Source organism: Capra hircus, chromosome 11 (genome assembly GCF_001704415.2).
Source record: "Capra hircus breed San Clemente chromosome 11, ASM170441v1, whole genome shotgun sequence".
NCBI classification, from domain to species: domain Eukaryota; kingdom Metazoa; phylum Chordata; class Mammalia; order Artiodactyla; family Bovidae; genus Capra; species Capra hircus.
Window position 1 is genome coordinate 49,073,178 of NC_030818.1, and position 21,609 is coordinate 49,094,786.

General features: G+C 52.5%; 1 protein-coding gene across 1 annotated transcript; it reads right to left on the reverse strand.

Moving 5' to 3' along the window:
• SH2D6 (SH2 domain containing 6) lies at window positions 6,567–13,873 on the reverse strand. Its single transcript, XM_018055381.1, has 17 exons — window positions 13,840–13,873; window positions 13,685–13,710; window positions 13,269–13,303; window positions 12,521–12,591; window positions 12,295–12,427; window positions 11,607–11,716; window positions 10,759–10,819; window positions 10,283–10,305; window positions 9,798–9,858; window positions 9,339–9,417; window positions 9,150–9,180; window positions 8,992–9,016; window positions 8,749–8,811; window positions 8,520–8,575; window positions 8,177–8,260; window positions 7,870–8,028; window positions 6,567–7,128 (listed from the first exon to the last, which is right to left on the reverse strand). Exons 1-17 carry the CDS (start codon window positions 13,840–13,842, stop codon window positions 7,012–7,014), a joined length of 1,137 nt encoding a protein of 378 aa, XP_017910870.1. The 5' UTR covers window positions 13,843–13,873; the 3' UTR covers window positions 6,567–7,011.

Here is a 21,609-nt window from a genome sequence, read left to right on the forward strand (position 1 = left end):
CAAAACAAAATAGATAAATAAGGAGTGTTTTTTTTTTTTTTTAATGAGCTCAATATTCACATGAAAGTGTTAGTTGCTCAGTTGTGTCTGACTCTTTGTGACCCCATGGACTATGGCCTCTGTCCATGGAATTCTCCAGACAAGCATACTGGAGTGGGTAGCCAGTATTACCAAGAGGAAGGGGATAGGAAACCCAGGTGGGCAGAGAGAACAATAATTATAATACCAACGATGCCCAAAGGTCACATGTGTATGTATGTGTGTGTGTTGAGGAAACAAGTCAGGGAGCCCCTGAAAATGGAGCATGCAGTCAGGAATGCAACCAGGCTTGATCTATATTCACAGTTGAAAGTGAAGTGAAGCTGTTAGTTGCTCAGTGTCCAACTTTTTGTGACCATGGACATAAGCCCGCCAGGCTCTTCTGCCCATGGAATTCTCCAGGCAAGAATACTGGAGTAGTTTGCGATTCCCTTCTCCAGAAGATCTTCCAAACCCAGGGATCGAACTCGGGTCTCCTACATTGCAAGCAGATTCTTTACCATCTGAGCCACCAGGGAAGCCCATATTCACTGTTGGACTGTTATTAGGTACCAATCATTCGACTCTAGTACACGTCAGGGTGTGTTAGGCTAAGCATACATTAGATAGACAGATAGATAAAATTTCTTCCTCTCACAACAACTCTAAAAGTAGGTATAAATTGCCCCGTTTTAAAAGTAAAGAGACCAAGGCTAAGGTCACGCAGACGTAAAGCAACTGAGCCTGATTCAAAGTTAGGTCCTTTAGCCCCCAAATCCCATGTGTTTTTCCCAGGGATCAGACTGCCTTTTTATTTATTTATTTATGATCGTGCTGCGTATCTTGAGGGATCTTAGTTCCCCAGGGACTGAACCCAGGCCCTCAAGTAGTGAAAGCAGCATGTCCTAACCACTGGACCACCAGGGAATTCCCAGAGTGCCTCTTTAGAAACCAAAGTGAAAAAGCATGCTGGCAGGCTGCACAGAACACATTCTGAGCCCCACAGTGTGGTCTTGTCTGGGAGCAGCCACACTTTCAGGCCCTCCCCAGCTGCAAGCCTGCATGCCGTACCCTGTGCCCTATTGGCCCTTCCAGGCCACTAAAGACAGCAAAGCACTCTGGGTAATCCACAAGCTTCTTCACCAAACGGCATTTCTTCAAGACTTGATCCCCCAGTTGGTGACCGTGCTTAGAATTTTCTAGAGTCTAGTTCACTGGATGAGGGGAAGTAGAAAGGGGACGTTTGGAGGGTGAGTGGTATGGTGAAAAACAAGGGGTGTCATCTATCATCCGGATCACAGAAATATGTGCAGTCCCAAACTGTTCTCCCTGCATCCGTGCTGCCCTCAGCACTTCACAGCTGAAGCGATCCTCCCAAAATACCATCCCTCCAGCACCCCCATCCTCCAGCTCAGAGCCTCAGTGGCTCCCCTTTGCTCACACTCATTACGGAGGACCCAGCTGCCACCACCTTCTCCAGATTTCTCTCTCACCACTGCCCCTCACACTCGGGAAGTTAAGAGACATAGAACATTTGGATAGCCATGAACTATATGTGGCTATCTGAATTTAAATTAATTAAAAATTAATTGCATTATAGGGAATTCCCTGGCAGTCCAGTGGTTAGGATTCTGTGCTGTCACTGCCATGGCCTAGGTTCAGTTCTGGTTGGGGAACTAAGATCTCACCAGCCACATGGCACAGCTGCCCCCTCCCCCCCCAAAAAAAAAAAACTTGAAAAAAGTTAATTACATTATTGTTAAAAATTCAGCTCCTCAGTCACTGTCACATTTCAAGTGCTATTGTGGCTAATGGCTTCTATAGTGGACAATGCAACTATAGAATATTCGTATCATCACAGAATGTTCTATTGGAAAACACTAGGTTAGATTTTCCTCTTACAAAGGAAGCCCTGACAAGGAACATTATGAGCTTCAGAGAGATCCAGAGTAGACTTGACCTATTCAGTGACTCTCTCAAGAAATATTTGGCACCTACTGTATCCCAGGTCCTGGATACACAATAGTGGGCAATTGTGGCAGCTGGTCCTTTCCTGGGAGTGAAAAGGCACTTGCTTGCGATGTATTAGGTGCCCAAGCCCAGGCTGGGGCAGCCAGGAAGGCTTCCTGGAGAAGGGGACATTTAGGCACAGACCTGCAGTCTGAGGAGGCACCAGTGAGGCTGAGTTGCTCTCCAGATCATGTTCTTTTTGACCCTCTGGATCTTTTGTCACAGATTGTCCCCACTGTCTGGACTGCCCCCTCCTCTTTTTCCCCAGGGAGGGAAGGAGTGAGACTAGTTCCCTCAGCTGGGACCAAGCAGAGTCTCTCTTGAGCCACTAACTGCTGAGCTCTTTTCTGTGGTCTCTACTCTCCTCCCACTGACCATGTGGCTTCAGAGCTAGGTAAATTCAAGACTTGGTGAAAAACAACAACAACAACAAAACAAAACAAAGAAAACAGGCACTAGGGTGGAGGACTCCTCCAGAGAAGCCAAACCTGCATATCTGGTGAGGGATGCAGGAGTCTGTATGCATTGCTGAACTCAGGTTCAGCTGCTCACCACTCAGAAGCCAATAATTTGAGAGGCAAGTGTCAGTGAAAGGAAAGGTGCTTTAATCAGAGAAGCCGGCAATCTGGAGAGAAGGTGGACTTGTGTACTGACACCAGCTGTGAAGATTCTGCTCAGCCATACCAGTTTTTAAAGGGAAAAATTGGTGGGAAGAATCTCAGTGAATCATCTAGACAGGAGGTTGGGTTCTTCATCATTCTCCATTGTGTACAGACTGGCTGACTTTGTCTTCAGATGCTATCTTGCCTGTATGATCTGCCTGCAGGATTACTAAGTGGGTTATCGGAGGTAGACAGCTACTCATTTTGCTTTTTAATTTATTTGGCTGCAATGGGTTTTAGTTGCAGCATGCAGGATGTAGTTCCCTGACCAGGGATGGAATCCTCACCCCCTGCATTGCGAGCGAGGAATCTTAACCACTGGACCACCATGGAGGTCCCCATAGAACTACTCATTTTTTAACTGCCTAATTTTTTCATTCTTACTTCTTTTCATTTAGGAAAAGAATCAACAGTTTAGACAAGGCTCGGGCTTCCCAGGTAGTGCTGGTGGTAAAGAACCCACCTGCCAATGCAGTAGACTTAAGAGACACAGGTTCGGTGCCTGGAGGAGGAAATGGCAACTCACTCCAATATTCTTGCCTGGGAAATCCCATGGACAGAGAAGCCTGGCAGGACACGACTGAAGCGACTTGGCAAGTATGGAGTGCATTCAGGAGAGCTAAGGAGTAAGTTTCAATTGCTTAGTGATCTCATTCTTATAATTGGGCTCTGTTAAAGTTAGGAACAGAAGTGGGCCAACAGGAAAAGGGTTAAAGAGTGGCTTTCAATTCCCCACTGCCAAACATCATTTCATATCTATGGGACTAGGGGGCAAAGATCCATCTTCTGTTACTTCTTTATGCTAACAATGGGCACTGTATTTATTCTCAGAGTGGAAAATGTTAACATGGGTCTGTAGCCTGTCTTTGTTGACAATTTTAGTTGCCTGCTGACATATATGGGCAGAGTAAACTAGAGTCAGTTTGATCCTCACAAAGATCTAGGTTATTCTGAGCCATGTATGTTAATCCGTTCTCAGTTGAGGCCAGTTCTTAGAACTGCACTAGCCATGGCTTCAGTACTGCTCAAGATGGAGTGGCTTATGTCACGGCTGCAGTCTGGTCACTATGCAGTTAGGGTCTTTCCCCCTGTTGGTGGTGTAACCATGCGTTCTGGGAAACAAACTCACTCAGAAGGGCAATGCAGATAGTGGAGTGCAATTTATTACACCGGCGGGCCCAAGGCAGAGTCTCCTCTTAGCCAAGGACCCCGACCAGCATTTGTGAAAATCTTTTATACCCCATGTGTATGTGTCTGAACACACCACTCCAAATTCCTTGAGACTTATATAAACCAAGGAAAATACAATCCCAGTAACCCCATCATTCACGTGCTGTGTGCTCATGTGCTCAACCAGTCAAACAGTTAGCCAATAATCAATAAACCTGAGGTTACACTCTGATAGATACAGAAACATTTATGGCCTGTCTGGAGGAAGGGGTGATTAGTGTATGTTTTCTCTTACATGATGAGTAACCTAGATAGGATCTTCAAGGTTCCCCTGTCTGGAGGGGGTCTTATCCTTCTGTTGTTGTTTTCATAGGCACTAAACACAGAGTTCAGAGTCGATTGGAAAGGTGGCTGAGCATGATCAGCATGAACAGGCCTAAGATGGAGTCCAGGCCCTATGAATTCCTTCTTCATTGGCAGTTATAATATTTGTAAAACAACTCAGGAACATGCATCAGACAGAGTCTGTGACTCTCTTGTCCTCATCAGTAACTGCTTGGTTTGGTACAGGGAGAAGGGTGAGGGAAGGGTGGGGCCACCACAGGCTAATAGATTCCGTTAGTATCCTGAGGCCCACCCTAAGGTGGGTCCCCACCCTCTCCAGCCCTGAGTTCCTGCCTGAGTCAGCCTGGGTAAAGGGTAGGGAGTGGCCACTCCCATCCATAGTCTGGAGGGAGCCAGAGCAGAGGGAGACTCACTTGAGGATCCTACTGTAACAGGAGGGAAAGGGGCAAGGCACTACTTTTGAAAGAGTGACATAGCCCAAGGACACAACATAAACCGATTAGAATCAAATGGGACTGAGATGGCAGACAAGACTAGACCTTAATCCTCAATCAGCAAGTGAAAAAAAATGACACACCCAGAAGTGCCAGGACAGTTCCAAGGCACTGTCAAGACTAAGGAGAGGGTGGTGGCCCAAATCCTGGAAATCTCTGCCCCTTCCCAAAAATAGTTGGAATAATCCTCCCACTCATTAACATATGAAATGACCCAGCTGATAAAAACTAACCACACCCCCTTTGCCTGTTGCACTCCCTTTGCCATGGCCTACACTCTGTGGAGTGTGCCTCTCTCTGTAGCTGAATAAATTCATTTCTCACCTATCACTTTGTCTCTCACTGAATTCTTTCTGCTGTGCGACATGAAGAATCGGAGCTTCATTAGGTCCTAAAACCACTGTGGGTTTTGGCTGGGTTAGAGTCCCAGCTATATGGGTTCAAGTCCCAAGCAAGGTTTTGACTGGGTTTGAGTCCCAGCCGCGTGAGTTCAAGTCCCAATCTGTGGTAAAAGGTTTCACTATTATCCCCCTGCTCTGCTAGAGCCCAGCTGCTAGTCCCCTCCCCACATGGATGCGCAGCAGCATCCACCCCCACCTCGGCCTGCGCCCTCTGCCAATCCTGCTCCTCCTCCTGGTGCCCTTGGCGGAAATTACATCCGTGCTGTAGTGAACACGGAAAGTGGCAGTTCACTGACCCAAATTCACACGCGTGTTTTTGAGGGGAAAGAAGGGTCAGAGTGCAGCCCATTAGGCCCTGCACAGTCCTCATCTTCCACATGGTCCATCTCACTCAAACCTCCCAACCATGGGGTAACTTGTAGGGAGGATTATCTTCACCTCCGTTACAGGAATTAAGGTTGGCAGGGGAAGTTTGCCAGAGCCAGCTGTGGTGAAGGCAACAACGCTTTTCTGGACGCCTAGCCTGGACCCCCATAGCGCCCACCCAGCCTCATGTTTGCATTTCACTCGCGCGCCCTCCTTCACCACCTCCCCCTGGCTCCGGCCCCCCGGAGCCCCAGCCTTGGGGTGGGGGGCGGGGGAGGGCCGGAAAGCGGGGATCAGGGGCCTCCCGCCCCGCCCCGCCGCCCCGGGTGCTTAGGGTCGGTGGGAACGGAGCTCGGGCTACGGCTAGCAGCAGGGGTCCGAGGCCTCCATGCCAGCCCGAGCGCCGCTGGAGACCGCTGAGCCGCCTTTTGTTTCGCGGCTTCTGCGGAGTCACGGTCACATGCGCTTCCGGCACGGGGTGTTCCGGGCGCAGCGCCAGGGCCCGGGGACTTGCCCGCCCCTCGGCCCAGCCCGCGCAGGGCCGCCCTTCTCTGCTCTCCCGCGCGCCTGCGGGCCGCCGGCTTATCTCGGAGCCCGCATCCCTGGAGCCTCCCTCCCGGGGGCGTGCCTGTGGGCAGCTCAGCTCCGATGGCCTCTTGTCTTCTCTGAACAACGCGTGGATCCTTCCATGGCGGCCTGGCGCGGTCCATACCCAGATGTTTCCTGGGGTCCACCCCACCCCAGACAACACCCGGCGCTCAAAATCGGGCGCATCCCTTCCGGATGGAACGCTAGGCGGTAAATGGGTGGTGGACAGGTACTGAGCTCTGTTCTCGTCATTTCATGGGGTGGCCGAGCAGCACCGAGCCTTTCTCCTGCCCCTACCCTGACTCCCGCAAACAGAAACAAAACAGCCCACCCAGGGCGGCCGCCACAGACCATCTAAGGGCCAAAACCCCAGAAAAGGGGCCAGCCCTTCTGTCCTGGCCTGGCCACCCCTGCTCTAGCACTCCCAGGCCCAGGCTGTGCCCTGGGACACTTGAGAACCTTGGCGCCTCACGGAGGAGGCTGTCTCTGCTTCGCTCAACAGAATTCAAGAATTCATTCAACAAATATTTATTGAAAGCAAAACTATGTGCAGGGCCACCAAGTCTCTCCCAGAGGCCGGCTCCTTGTTAAACCTCCTACAAAATGCGGGTGGATTCTCCTTGTGTTCAAGCAGGGCTGCCCAGACTCTCCCCTGTGAGGTTCAGCTTCCCCCAGAAGGGCTTCATTCAGAGCAGCTTGGGAGGCCAGGAATGGGGGCCCTGCCTGTCCCCTGCTTCCCAGTGGAGAGGGAGCAGGGAGTAGCAGTGCAAGGCTTTGGGTGAGAATGGAGTAGGGACTTGGGGGCACTTTCTGTCTCTGGGCCATCCTTCCCAGGGGCCTGGAGGGACTGGGAAAAAGGATGGGGGGATCTGGGGGTGGAAAACTGGAAGAGGAGAGGGAGACAGCCCAAGGGGCAAACTATGGGGCCAGAGGTGAGGCCGCACATGTGCTGTGGCATCAGGGCTTGGTGGGGAAGAGCAGGCAGGTGAGCTGCCGGCTGCCGCTCTGTCTGTCCAGGAGCGGGAGGGGGTGCTGCGTGTAGTGCTGGACCATGGCAGCCACGGAGGAGAAGAGCTGGACATGGAGGGGAGGGCATCGGTGAGGCCCTTGAGCCCTGTGCCAGGAGAAGCTTCCTGAGGGGGGCTCTGGCAAGGGCGCCTTTGGACATTTTTCTACACATTTTCCTTCCTGTTTGCCCCATGAAGCTCCACTGCATCCTGCTGCCCCATTCCAGGCCTTCCCTGTGATGGCACCAGTGCACATTTCCCCCAAACAACTCTGGGGCCCCTGCCCGGGACCTCCGGTGTGGGGACCTGAGGAGTGACTGTCTAGTTTGCAGCCAGGCAAATGCTGGGTGCAAAGTTGAGTTCTTGGTACAGACAAAAATCTGGGCTACCTGGGCCTTGCCCTCTTCCCAGCTGGGTTCATACAGGTGCAAATGCCCCGGCTAGGTCTTGCAGGAGGGGGCATCTCCTCCAGAGTAGAGGGGACCTCTTCTCAAAGTGCAGGCTTTTGGGAAAGAGTTCAGACTTGTGGCCAAGGAGATTGATCACCCTTGGAGAGGATGAGATGGTTGGATGGCATCACCAACTCCATGGACATGAGTTTGAGCAGCTCAGGGAGTTGGTGATGGACCAGAAAGCCTAGCATGCTGCAGTCCATGGGGTCGCAAAGAGTCGGACACAACTGAGCGACTAAACTGAACTGATTGATCACCCACTCCAGAAAAAGACAAAATGTGGGGTTTTCCCCAGGGAAATGCTCCCAGCTGGGCCCAGGGGCTGCTGTGCTGAGCTTCACCACTTCAGCACCCACCTCTTCATGGTTCCTGCCCTCACGGCCCAGGGCATAGTGGCGACCGTCAGCCAGCCGCCTGATGGGAATGTTGAAGACTCGGCCATGGAGAAGTACTGCCAGGGTGAAGGGCTGCGTGCCATGAGGGCCTGAGCTGGGGCGCACAGTGTAGGCTCCATCCTGGGGAGGAGCGCCCATCCATTAGCCTCACATTTCCAGCTGCAGCCCTGACTCCAATCCCTGCCCAGCTGCTCCCACCTGCCAGCCACAGCCCCTGAGCAGAAGGGGTTTCTGAGAAGGCCCTGGGGGTCTGCAGTGGGTGGCCCACCTTCTGGCATCGGAGCAGGGCGCTCTCAGCAGCATGGCGGTCACAGTTCCCTGAGTACCAAGGCTGACCCAGCAGATTGCCTTCCTGTACACACACCCAGCAGATCAGTGATATGCCAGGGCACCAGATCGGGAATGGGGAGCAGAGAATACCCCGGTGGCGTGCAGTTATTTGTGTTCCTGTTGGTCTTCCCCAGGCTGAGTCCACGCAAGCTCAACAAAACGTGTCCTGTCTAAAGCCACGCAACACACATCCAGCCCAAAAGGGCTCCTGGGTGTGGACCTGGGCTCTGCTCCTGAAGGCCTCCCCTCTGCCCCCCAGCTCACTCGCAGCCCCTCCTCACCTGGGCACCTGAGGTGTTCTGGGTGGTGGCTATAGAAGAAAGAGAGGTTCTTCTTTCTGCCGGAAGAAGCAGATTATAGCCCTGGGGCTGGCCAGGGATTAGACCTGGGAGGCTTTGGGCCCAGCTGCGTGGGTGGGGGAGGTCCCAGGAGGTGTGCAAAGGCTTGAAGGCCAAAGTGGGACACCCAGTGCTTTGCCCCTCCCCTCCTAGGGGTCCCGGTAGGACCCACCGGCTAGGAACTGAGGAGTGATGTTAAGGTACAGGCTAGGAGGTTCCCGATTTGGTGCAGACCCTGGAAAATGCCCAAAGGGGTTCCTCTCAGACTTGCTGTCAGCTGGAGTCGGAGCTGCAGGGACCCCCTCAACCAAGCAAGGTGCAGGGGGTCTGGGAGACAGTCTGTGGTATGCAGGGCTGTGGCTAGGGAGGGCCCCACATGAGTGCCTGGGTCCATGCTGGTAATGCCCATACTCACCTTCAGAGGTGGTCTTTGATGCTCCCTAGGACACAGGATGTTGAGTCAGGCCTGCTCCTTTGGGCCAGAAGTCCCACTCTAAGCTTCCCTCTCCCCCTCACTCCCAGCTCACTTCCACAACCCCGCCCCCTAGCTCCACCCCAACCCCAGCCTCTTACATTCTGAGCTTCTTGGGGGGTTATGGTGGGCCTGTGGGGAGCAAATTGGGAAACAAGGGCTCAGGGCCTTTACCTCCTTCAAAAGAAAAGGTTCAGTGACCCCAGAGATCTCAGGGTCAAGGCTGGGGAAGCCTGGGTTGGCCATTCCACCCCCCAACACACACACATACACAAACTTGGGGCACTCACCTGGGCCCCACAGATATCCTTGGTAGAGGGACTGGGGCTGTCAGGACTGGGGAACTCAGAGTCTGAGTAAAGGCTGGGACTAAAACAGCAGGGCTTAGCATCAAGCAGGGAGCTCCAGGAGCCTGGGGCGGGGCTGAGGGGCAGCTGCAGAGTCTTCTCTGCTTCTCTACAGCTTGACCTTTGGGGAGTCTATCCAACCAGGCAGAGAGCTGTCCTGGCCACAACAGCTGGGAAGCCCCCACAGCCCCTGATCTAAGGGGGTCCCCTCCATGGCAGGCAGTGTGGGTCACTCTAGACCAGAGGCATCTGTGTGTGTGTGTGTGCCTGAAGGCAGATATGTGTTGGTGGGGTACTGAGAGAGGATGGGGCAGACAGTGGAGCCAGAAGACTGTGCTGTGCTGCTGGTGGGCAGCCGAGGGCCTCAGGGCAGGGTGGGGTGGGATGGAGGGAGGGGTTCACCTGGACTGGGCTCACACTCCACGTAGATGTCCTCATCGGGCTCATTCGCAGGGCCTGGCACCTAAGATGGGGGGGAGTGTGGTACCCAGGGTTTGAGCAGTGAGTGGGAAGGAGGACAAAGCCATCACTTGGGGGAGCTATTGGTACCTCAAACCACCCCTCCCCCCTCCCCCCTCCCCCCCCCCGCCCCCGCCCCTGCATCCTAGGTGGAACCAGAATGACTAAAAGTGCTCCTTTGCCTGAAGAGGGCACCCATGAGTACCTCCTTCCCATCCTGGGCTCAGAAAGCCTGAGAGTCCAGGAGGAGCTCTGGGCAGGCACCTCCTGGGGACACTGGCTGGCACCCTGCCAGAGCCTCTGGCCGAAGGGGAAATGTCCTGCTCCAGGCCTCTTCCCCTGGTTTTAGGGATATTTCCTGGCCCTCCCACCCCACTCAACCACCACCACCAACTTCCTAGCCAGTCCTAGAGTGAGGGGCCACTCACCGCTCGGGCCGGTTCACCCAGCTCTGGTAGGAAAAGGAGAGACCCACCAGTCAGGAGCAGCAAGGAGAAAGGAATTCAGTGAAACTTAGGCTGGAAGAGCGGAGCTTCCTTGGAGCTTCTCTGAGGGGATCCTCAGAGCCAGCTTTGAAGTCCCAGGAGAAAGCCCTTCTCACCCCTAATCGCTTTACTTCATACCCCAGGGTGCCCCCCAGCTGACCCAGAGACCTCAGCAGGTGCCCAAGGGGCCCAGGAGTCAGGGACTGTGAGTGAGGGCCTCAGCCTCCTCCCAAACTGCCTGCCCTAGGGGGATCAGCAGGTAAAAATGAGGAGCAACTGGGGGGATGCAGCGACTGGGCAAAGCATCAGACCAGTGTGAGGCCAACTCCACTCTCCCCCTGACCTCATGGGATCCACGATTCCCCTTCTCAGGGCAGGGAATGGGTGGGCCTCGGAACGAGACTGGACATCTCTATTACCTCGCTTTCCAAAGGGCCAGCTCTGCTTCAGGGCCTCCAGTGGGCTCGGCGCCGCCTTGGGCTGTGGGCACAATGCAGTGGCAGGAGGGAGAACGGGGGTCAGGGAGCAGTAACATGAGGAGGGCAAGACTAGCAGGGTGGGCTGCAGAAGGACTGTGTGTGTCTGTGCAGCTTAAAAAATAAAAAACCCCGACTCTTGTGGCCCCATGGACTGGCCCACCAGGCTCCTCTGTCCGTGGAATTCTCCAGGCAAGCATACTGGAGTGGGTTGCCATGCCCTCCTCCAGGGGATCTTCCCAGCTCAGGAACTGAACCCAGGTCTCCCAAATTGACAGGCAGATTCTTTACCGATGGAGCTACCAGGAAAGCCTCTGCCCCCAAAAACTATAACATAAGCGTTAATGTGCAAAGGGGGCTCTTTGCCTCTATTCTGTGGCTCTTTCTTTGTTGTGAACCTCTTTTTCTTTATTCCCATACAATATAGGATGAAAGTGGCAGCTCTCAAAGCCCACACCCAGGATCGTGGAGGGATGACAGCTGGCAGTGACTGGCAGCTGAACGAGGGCTTTCTTCACTCCACAGGCAGGGAGGGTCCTGAGGAGCTCTCAGCTTCCAGAGGTAGCGGAGCTTCAACACACCCACCCACCCCCCACTCCCCACTCCTGGCCCAGGTTAGAAGGCTGAGTCTTAGATGATGCTGATGGGGAGGGTGCAAGGACCAGACCAGGCAGGTGGGAGGAGCCTCTCAACAGGGCTCTGGCTTCCGACAAGCAGCTAATTTTTCAGGGGCCTCTTGAATGCAGATGTAGGGGAATCTTGCATATGGGATGCCTCTTAGATTTACTCACTGGAAAATGGTACGCTGGGGTGGGGCGGGCAGGGAGGCTGTGTACCATCTCCGGCTGGGGCTGTGGTGGTGGCAGTGGTGATGTGGGAGGGCCCAGGGGAGCAGAGCGATCTGGAAAACACTCCAACATTGTGACTCTGTGGGCTCCTCCCACGAAGGTTCCTGTTTTCCTCTGGCCCCCTCAACCCAGTCTCTATTCCTTTCTCTCTCCCTCCCTCCCCTCCCTTGCTCTCTGGCTTCCCGACTGCCCCGTCGCCATGGCAACTGGAGGCGGCCAGCCTCCCTGCCCCCACCTGGCTGAGCTGGGAGCTGTGGGGGTGGGATGCCAGCAGCGACTGGGACTCTCCTGGCATCCCTACCCTTGCTCCAAGTTGTACAGGGATCTCAGAGGGGGGTCGCCAGGCCCCAGGGACCCTGGCAGGCCTCCTGCTTTCCTGCTGTTGCTGTGGTTACACGGCCCCTCCAGGCTCGTCACCCCTTTCCAGTCATCCTCCCTCTCCCCTCCTCCCTCCCTTCCTCCATCCCTCTCTGCCCAGCCAAGAGGCCTCAGTGACTGCCAGCTGAGACCTCCCCTCGCTGCCCCAGGCCAAACAGAAGGGGAGGAAGCAAAACCTGGGCCCTCTTCCCTTGTGGGGACCCTCCCGTTCTGCCTGATCCCCACCTCTCTGCCTCAACTTCCCAGCCCTCACCCGAGTACAAAGAGTCCTCCTCAGTGCCAGAAAGGTGGGCAGGGGTGAGGTGGCGGAGTAGAGCTTCACAGGGGGGCAGCTCATATTTATCCTCCTCCTCTTCCTCCTCGTCTGGGGCTTCCAGGAAGGGATGCTGAGCACAGGAAGGACAGAAGGGATACAGGAGCAGTGGCGGCAGCTGCTGCCTCCTCCCACCCACCAGCTCCGGCTCAGCAGCTGGACTTACCCTGTGTCTCCAGGTCCCTGGGACAGACAGAGGAGATGGGCTGGGTTCGTCTTTTCTCCAAGCTTGGGAGTCTGAACAGGAGACTGGTGAGACTGGCCTCATCTCCTCCCCGCCCAGCCCCTCTCTAGCAGAAAGACTTGCACTCTCTCCCAGATATAATAAACTATCTGCACTTTTCCAGAGGCCTCAAAGGAACCATTCATGATGGGCTTTCCCAACACTGCAGGAGGACCAGTGAGGCATTTTGGAGATAAGGGGCCCTAACAGCCTGTTCTGTCTATGCCAGGCCTCCACCCCATGTGTGCGTGCATGCTAAGTCACTTCAGTTATGTCTGACTCCTGTGACCCCCAAGGACTGTAACCTGCCAGGCTCTCCTGTCCACGGCAAGAACACTGGAGTGGGCTGCCACGCCCTCTTCTCCAGGAGATCTTCTGGACCCAGGAATGAAACCCGTGCCTCTACGGCTCCAGCATTGGCAGGCAGGTTCTGTACTACTAGCGCCACCTGGGAAGCCTGCCAGTCCTCCACCCCATGCAGCTCTAATTCTGAACTAGACAGATGAAAGAGGTAGGCCCAGTGACCTAGAAGCGCTGAACTATAATGGGCAGGGGGTATCCAGAACCCCCAGGGGAGACTCTGAAGGGACCCTGCACATCCCAGACTACAGTCCATGGGGTCACCAAGAGTCAGACACAACTGAGTGCACACACACGCACACACTACACATCAGGGAGGGTGATCACTTACTTGCACATCTTGGAGGTGGAAGCGGTGGCCCCGACCTGCAATTGGACTGTAGTCAGCCCTGCCCAAGGGGCCCTGAGTTTGTGTCAGGCAGACATCGCACAGCCCAGGGACAGTCACAGGCATGGCATGTCCTCTGAGTTGTGCGACAGCAGCCTGGGACCAGGGAAGCAGGAGGAAGAGTCTGGGGGCAGAGCTCATGGCCCTGGGTGCACAGCTTGAGGAGTCGGTGCTCCAGGGAAGCCGGCAGCAGGAGAGCCCTTGTGTTCCCCGGGCAGTGGAGGCACATGAATGATCTCGAGGGGCGTGGAAGGACCAGGCAGAATCAGCACCACCCTAAGGATGGCTGTGCCCTGGAAAGTTGCAGCGAGGTGGAAACGAGAGGAGGGTGGGAAAAAGAGAGGAGCCCGAGGACTCACCTGGGCTTTCTCCTGCTGAGCTTCTCCTGAAAAGGGTCAAGGAGGGAAGTAAAGGGGTGATCAGTACATCTAGGATGACTCTCCATGTCCGGAGTCCTGGGGCCCCACGGTGGGCAGGTCTGTATATCAGGGGCTGCCCCAGAACCAAGTCTCACCATGGCTAGGGTGAAGGAGCTCTGCCTCCCCAGAGCCCAGGTTCTACCACAAATGGCCTGGGGACAGGGGCCCTATTGTTCCTATCATTTGCATCTCACAAGCACCAGGAAGGAGAACCTGCTGTGGCCTCCAACCCCAGGCCAACTTCACCCATGCCACTCCTAGCCCTAGCTTCCCCTGGCCTCCCTTTCAATGCCTCCCACAGCTGAATCTCTAGCCCCTCTGCCCCGCACTCTGACCCCCCCCAAAAAAAAAACAAGAGGAAGAATTCCCTCTTCAAAGCCCTGGCCCTCAACACTGGACCAAGGGCCCCCCAGTTTCCTGATCAATGTTCCCCTCCTCCTAGAGTTTCAGACTCCACTCAGGATCAGCCAGCCCACACCTTTTCCCAGTTGACAGAAGACAGGGCATTAGATCCAATTAAAAACAGGAGATAGGCTTTCCCTGGTGGCTCAGTGGTAAAGAATCCACCTGCCAGTGCAAGAGACAATGGTTCTATCCCTGATCGGGGAAGATCCCACATGCAGCAGAACAACTAAGCCACAACTATTGAGCCTGTGGTCTAGAATCCAGGAACCCCAACCACTGAGCCCACAGGCTGCAACTGTGAATCTCGTGCACCCTCGAGTCCGTGCTCTGCAACAAGAGAAGCCACTGCAATGAGAAGCCCGTGCACAGCAACCAGAGAGTAGCCCCAACTCTCAACTAGAGAAAACCTGCACAGTAACGAAGACTCCGCACAGCCAAAAAAAAAACAGGAAACGATCCCTGCAGACAGTCTCCTTAAGTCCTTTGTGCCTGCTGTCATTTGCTGGTGACTGGTGATCGATGATCAAGGAGATGAAAGTTACTGAAAAGCTCAGAATTACGTAGTTGTATTTAGTTCGCTGCTTTCTTTTGACTTATTACTTTATTTTTGGCCTCACTGGGTCTTCTTTGCTGTGCGTGCTTTTCTCTAGTTTCGGGGATCGAGGGCTACTCATTGCGGTGCTTTCTCTTGTTGCAGGGCTCGGGCTCTAGAGCGCGGGCTCAGTAGTTGTGGCAGACCAGCTTAGTTGCTCCGTGGCACGTGGGATCTTCCCAGAACAGGGATTGAACCTGTGTCCCCTACATTGGCAGGCAAATTCTCAACCACTGACGGCCAGGGAAGTCCCTGATTCCTTTCCTGATGGATGTAGTTATTCATTTGATAGGTAGTTACTGAACGTCCACTATATACCAGGCATCATTCCAGGCTCGGAAGGTGCTGCAGGCAAGCTGAACAGGCAGGCATTACACACATTTCCTCACTGGATTCTCACAATAGCCTCATGGTGTGGTTCCTAATTGTTTCTCTGCTTTGCCGATGAGGAAAATGAGCATATTAGTCAGCTCAGGCTGCCATCAGAGAGTACCCCAGGCTGGGTGATTTAAACAACAGAAGTTTATTTCCTCACTGTTTTGGAGGCTAGAAGACCAAGGTCAAGGTGGCGTCAGGGTTGATTTCTGGCTAGAGCTCTCTTGCTGGCTTGCAGACAGTCAGCTTCTTGCTGTGTCCTCACATGGCCTTTCTGTGATTGCAGGCAGAGAGAGAATTCTGTTCAGAGAGAGAGGTTTCTTTTCTTTTTTTTTTTTTTACTGTGGAGCATTTTTAAAGTCTTTATTGATATGTTACAGTATTGTTTCTGTTTTGTCCTTGTTCAGTCACTAAGTCATGTCCTACTCTTTGCAACCTTGTGGACGGTAGCACACCAGGCTCCTCTGTTCTCCACTATGTCCCAGAGTTTGGTCAGATTCACGTCCATTGCTTCAGTGACACTATGTAACCATCTCATCCTTACTACCCCCTTCTCTTTTTATCTTCAATCTTTCCCAGCATCAGGGTCTTTTCCAATGAGTCAGCTCTTTGCATCCGGTGGCCAAAGTATTGGAGCTTCAGTCTCAGTATCAGTCCTTCCAGTGAATATTCAGGGTTGATTTCCTTTAGGATTGACTGGTTTTGATCTCCTTGCAGTCCAAGGAACTCACAAGAGTTTTCTCTAGCACCACAGTTAGAAAGCATCAATTCTTTGGCCCTCAGCCTTTTTATGGACCAACTCTCACATCTGTACTCTCACATCTCACATTTTTCCTGTGACTACAGGAAAAATCATAGGTTTGACTATATGGTTTCTGTTTTAAGTTTGGTTTTTTGGTGGCAAGGCATGTGGGATCTTAGCTTCCCGACCAGGGATCAAACCTGCACCCCCTGCATTGGAAGGCAAAGTCCTAACCACTAGACCATCAGGTGAATCCCTAGAGAGAAATTTCTGATTTCTTCTAATAAGGACACCAGCCCTATTGAACCAGGGCCCCACCGTTACGATCTCATTGCCCTTAAAAAAAAAATGTTCTCGTTTCCCTTTAATTACCTCCCTAAGGGCCCAGTCTCCAAATACAATCACAAGTGGGGTTAAGCCTTATGAATTTGGAGGGAGACAAATTCAGTCCAGAGCACTGAGACTCAGAAATGAAGTGACCTTCCCAAGGTCATACAATTGGTAAGTGCTGGAGGTGGGATTCAATGCAAGCTTTGCACAAGCCAGAGCCTACGCACTAGCCACCGAGCATCCTGTACCTCACCTAGGATTGGGTCTTGACCCTCCTTTCCTGTGATAGAATTAGAAACGTCAGTAGTCACAGGTTTCCTTTAGACGCCCGTAACATCCTAGTGCTCTGTTGTTCAGTTGCTAAGTCGTGTCTGACTCTTTTGTGACCCCGTGGACTGTAGCCCACCAGGCTCCTCTGTCCATGGGATTTCCCAGGCAAGGATACTGGAGTAGGTTGCCATTCCCTTCTCCAGGGGATCTTCTTGACCCAGGGATCAAACCCACATCTCCTACATTGCCGGGTGGGTTCTTTGACACTGACCCACCTGGGAAGCCCCGGTGCTCTGTTACCTGAGTGGACTTTGGAACTCTAACTTCTGAGTTTTGAGGCAAAAAAGAAACGGCCAGGCCAGGCCTTGTGTCAGGCTCTGTTTAGACAGGAAATGAGGGGACACAGATGAGGATCATCAAGGTAAGACCTTTCTAGGGCACTGTAACTTTCCTGTGGCTTTTATTTTGGTGACATCCTAGCTGTTAGCTCAAAGGAACAATGAAGGCCGTGTACTCACATCTCTGGAGGCTGGGGGCACTGGGGAGAGGGCCCAGGGCTGGAGCTGGCCACAAACTATAGACAGGAAGACCTGATAATTCTTGGGACCTGCAAGCAAAAAGACACTTAAGAAGCTATGAACTCAGCAACAGGAGAGGATGAAATAGGGAACTTCCCAGGTGGTCCAGGGGCTAAGATTCCATGCTCCCAATGCAGAGGACCCAGGTTCAATCCCTGGTCAGGGAACTAATATCCCACATGCTGCAACTAAGACCCCACACAGTCGAATAAAGAAAGAAAGAAAAGGGTGAAATAATGCCATTTATAGCAACAGGGATGGACCCAGAGATTATTATACTAAATGAAGTAAGTCAGATAGTAAAAGATACATATCGTGTGATATCACTTATATATGGAACCTAAAATATAGTACAAATTGAGAATTCCCTCCTGCGCTGGAGGTTAGGATTCCTAGCTTTCACTGCTGTGGCCTGGGTTCAGTCCCTGGTCAGGGAACTGAGAACCTGTAAGCTGCGGTATGGCCAAAAAATAAAAACAAAAACATTTAATAAATATATAAAGATTTTAAAAATAGTACAAATAAACTTATTTACCAAACAGAAAGAGACACACCAACATAGAAAACAGACTCGTGGTTATCAAAGGGGAGGGAGTGCACATGTCAGTCGCCTCTGACTCTTGGCGACCCCGTGGACGGCAGCCCATCAGGCTCCTCTGTCCATGGGATTTCCCAGTAAGAATACTGGAGTGGGTTGCCATTTCCTTCTTCAGGGGATCTTCCTGACCCAGGAACTGAATCTGCATCTCCTGCTTGCCAGGTGGATTCTCTACCGCTGAGCCACCTGGGACACCCTAAAGGAGGAGGGAGGAATAAGCTGGGAGTAGGGGATTAACAGATATACACTACCATATATAAAATAGATAAGCAACAAGGATTCACCACATTGCATAGGGAGTTATGTTCAGTATCTTGTAACAAACTGTCATGGAAAAGGATCCAAAAAATGGAATATATAGTACATACATGTATATATATAGTACATATATAGGTATATGTATATGTATGTACTATATATATATGAAACTAACACAATATTGTAAATCAACTATACTTCAATAAAAAAGAAGTTATGAAAAGTCATTGGGGTGGTTTGAGAGGTGCCCATTTGGTGTTATAGGAAAAACTAAAAAGAAAATCAAGAAAGAATCCAGGCTTGGAGTCCAGGATAGGGGTTTCCTCCTGACCTCCCCTCCCTAGCTGACCTTTGTTCTATATTTAGACCATCAGGCAGGGGGCAACTTCCCCCCCACCTCAAAGGGACCTCCTGTCAAACTCAACAGGATTCTCTAGACACTATCCTGATGTGAACCCCAAACTGAGTGGTCTTCCCAGTCCAGACAGCTCTGGCCTCAGCCACCTCCTCTCCTGTTCAGGGTTTTGCATAGGCAAATACCAGGGCCTGGGTGAGGGAAGTAGAATGGAATCCATGGCTTCTGGGTGGGGGCACTGGCTCGGCAGATCAGGGAGCAGGGGATGGACAGAGGGTGTTTCATGGCTTTGTGTCACTGCAGCCAGGCCTGTAGCACCATGCTTCTTGCTGGTGGCACAGGCAGATTTGGACAGCCTCTTTATCCGTCTTTGGCACAGCATTGTCTTGTGCACATAACTATAGCTACTCCTTTGGGATGAATTCCTAGAAATGGAATTGCTGGAAACTCACATTTTAAAGGTTCCAGTGCCTCACTGTCTGGCAGCATCTGAGTGTCAATTTTATGGTCCTCTCACAGCTCCCAGTGATTCTCTGCATATTCCAGATCTCAGCTGCTGATCGCCAATGATAAGAGGCCAACATCCTCAGGCGCAACGTAGTCTAAACCCACCCTAAGAAAAATAAACAGCTCTGGAGAGCAGTGTTCCCCCCATTTGCATGATCACAAGAATCACTGGAAGACTTATTCAAGTCTTAGGTTCCCAGACCTTCTCTGAGATCTTAAAAATCGGATGTTCCAGGAGGGAATTGGGAATCTATATTATTTTAAACAAGCATCCTAGATGATGCTTACGAACGTTCAAGTTTGAGAAATGCTGCTCTAAAAAACGCTTCTCATTCTGAGAAGATGCAATTCCTAGGACATCTTTAGAATCACAGTCAGCCTTTAGCTCATTGGGAACACAGGGGTTGCCAGCAAAGAAGAAACGTGACACAGACCCCGCCCTCCAGAGATCCCTCCCAGTAATAGAGGATGGACCCCAGGAGACGTTCCGTCTCGCTAGGCTACAGTTGTCCTCTGTGTCAATGGGGATGAGAACAGGGCATTCCTTGTGGTGGAGGCGCTTCTGCTGAATAAGATGAATCACGTGAAACACACATTGGGCTTCCCTGGTGGCTCAGTGGTAAAGAATCTCCCTGCAATGTAAAAGAAACGGGTTCAATCCCTGGTTGGGAAGATCTGGGTCCGCCAGAAGGGACTGGCGACCCACCCCAGTATTCTTGCTTGGCGGGCTTCTTGCAAGTCCATGGGGTCGCAAAGAGTTGGACACGACTGAGTGACTGACAGTTACATGAAACAAACAGCACATGTGCAGTAAGTATCACCTCTTCCTGAGGAGGTGGTGCTGAGGTCCATGGTGGTGTTGCCAGCAGACAGGGAGGGTGGCGAAGGTTGGCTGGGGTCCCCAGCAAGTGTGAAGCATTGTGAGCAGGAGGGGGTGGTTTCTGAGGACCTGATGGAGGGCAGGTCAGCGGGCTGTGGTCAGAAGTTTCAGAGGTGGGAGAGTGTAGGTTATGGAGCAGGAGATGCTGAGATGCTGACCCCTGAAGGCTGAAGATCTGCCATTCCCACTGGCTGTGGGGCACTTCCTGCTTTGGGGGCCGCCTCCTTTAGTGTTGTAACTTCTTGCCTCCAATCCCAGAAGCCAGATGAGGCTTTCCCTGGCCTCCTTAACTGCTGGGGTGCAGGCATTCTGCCAGCCAGGTGCCCCAACACTGGGCTTTGTAACCAAAGCTGGCATCCCAGGGCCATCTACCCTAGGCCTACGGGGTGATCGCTATATCCTGTTTCCAGAGGGCAGAGAGGCTGAGACCCCAGTGGAACCAGGACCGGGATCAGCTCGGCCATGGCCTTTGGGACATTGTTCCTGGCTCGTTCTCTGGTCTTTCTGGTAATGTAACCAGCTACAGAATATTTTTAATAAGTTACTTTCCAGTCTAAACTAGGTAGGGCAGGTTCTCTCTTCCTTTCAGTGAAGAACTCTGATTTATAGATGGAGCATCAGTGGGATTACCACAGGAATACCAAGAAGTCCCAACCTGGGAGGGCCGCATCCAGGTATCTCATGAGAATAGGAGGCAAGGTAGAAATAAGTGTCATAGCTTTATAGTTCTATCATAACTCTATATTTCTATATATTTTTCTTGGGCCTTTTATATGACAAGCATTAATTAACTTTCTAACTTTAAAAACTAATGGACTTTCCTGGTGGCTCAGAGGAAAAGAGTCCACCAGCCAATGCAGGGGATACAGGTTTGATCCCTGGTCCAGGAAGATTCCACATACCTCAGAGCAACTAAGTCCATGTGCCACAACTACTGAGCCTGTGCTCTGGAGCCCGGGAACCACAACTACTGAAGCCTGTGTGCTCCAGAGCCCATGCTCCTCAACAAGAGAAGCCACTGCAATGAGAAGCCCATGAACTGCAGAGAGTAGCCTCTGCTTGCCACAGTGAGAGAAAGCCAGGGTGCAGCAACACAAACCCAGCCAAAAATTATTGTTTTTGAAAAATCAGTCAATACAGGTCAAAAAATAAAAAGAAGGAAGCAAAGGAGGGAGGGATGACCTGGATTTCAGCTACGAGGAAGCACCGGGAGAAGGACAACCCTGGGAGTGGGGGGCAAGGCCAAGGGTAGGTTCTGGGGGTCACTACAGGACAACCAAGGTCCCTTAAGCCAGGGAAGTAGGGGGACAGGTGGAAAAAATCAAAAGCATAGTGATAAGACAAGGTTTCTCCTCCTGGGAGAACAGGAATCCATCAGGGCAAGTGGAAGAGGGTGGGGTAGAAAGAGGGAAAGAACTTTCTGACCATGAGTTAGGACCACATAGGTCACAGAGGATGGGGAGGGGGAAGTGGGGAGGGAAGCAGGACCTCTGAGGGGTAAGGGAGAATGAATGAGTCTTAAGGATTCCTAAGGATATGTTTACCTGAACGGGTGGCCTAGTTACCAGCCCGAGAAGCAAGTAGGAAGAGGCGTTAGGCCAAGTGAACTGTCTGCAGATGGGTTAAAGTTGGGCGGGAGCAATCTTGCAGGAAGGTGGGTGGCAGGAGGGAGAGAAGGAGCTTTCCTGGGCTGATGAGAGGAGGAATGTGGGAGCTGGTTTAGCACAAGCTGGCAGAAGCCCTCCCCTACCCCCTCACCCCACTCCTGGCTGCCGCCCTCTCAGGCTTGCTGACTCAGCCTACTCTAGTGGCAGCTGTGACACGTGATGGAGGCTGACCGATGACACACAGACCAGCCTCCTAAGAGCAGTCTCTGGCCCCTATCCCTCCCTGATGCACCTTCATTTATTGCTGCAGCTTCAGAGCTTTGTGATCAGCCCTCCCTCCATCTCCCTGAAGGTAGATACAAAACTCC

Bases quoted from the DNA above. Each gene is read 5' to 3' on its own strand.
- SH2D6 (XM_018055381.1), bottom strand. The intron at 13,304-13,684 runs GTGAGTCCTCGG...GTCCAATTGCAG, and splicing joins CTCAGCAGGAGAAAGCCCAG to GTCGGGGCCACCGCTTCCAC. The intron at 8,576-8,748 runs GTGGGTCCTACC...TTCTTCCGGCAG, and splicing joins CACTCCTCAGTTCCTAGCCG to AAAGAAGAACCTCTCTTTCT.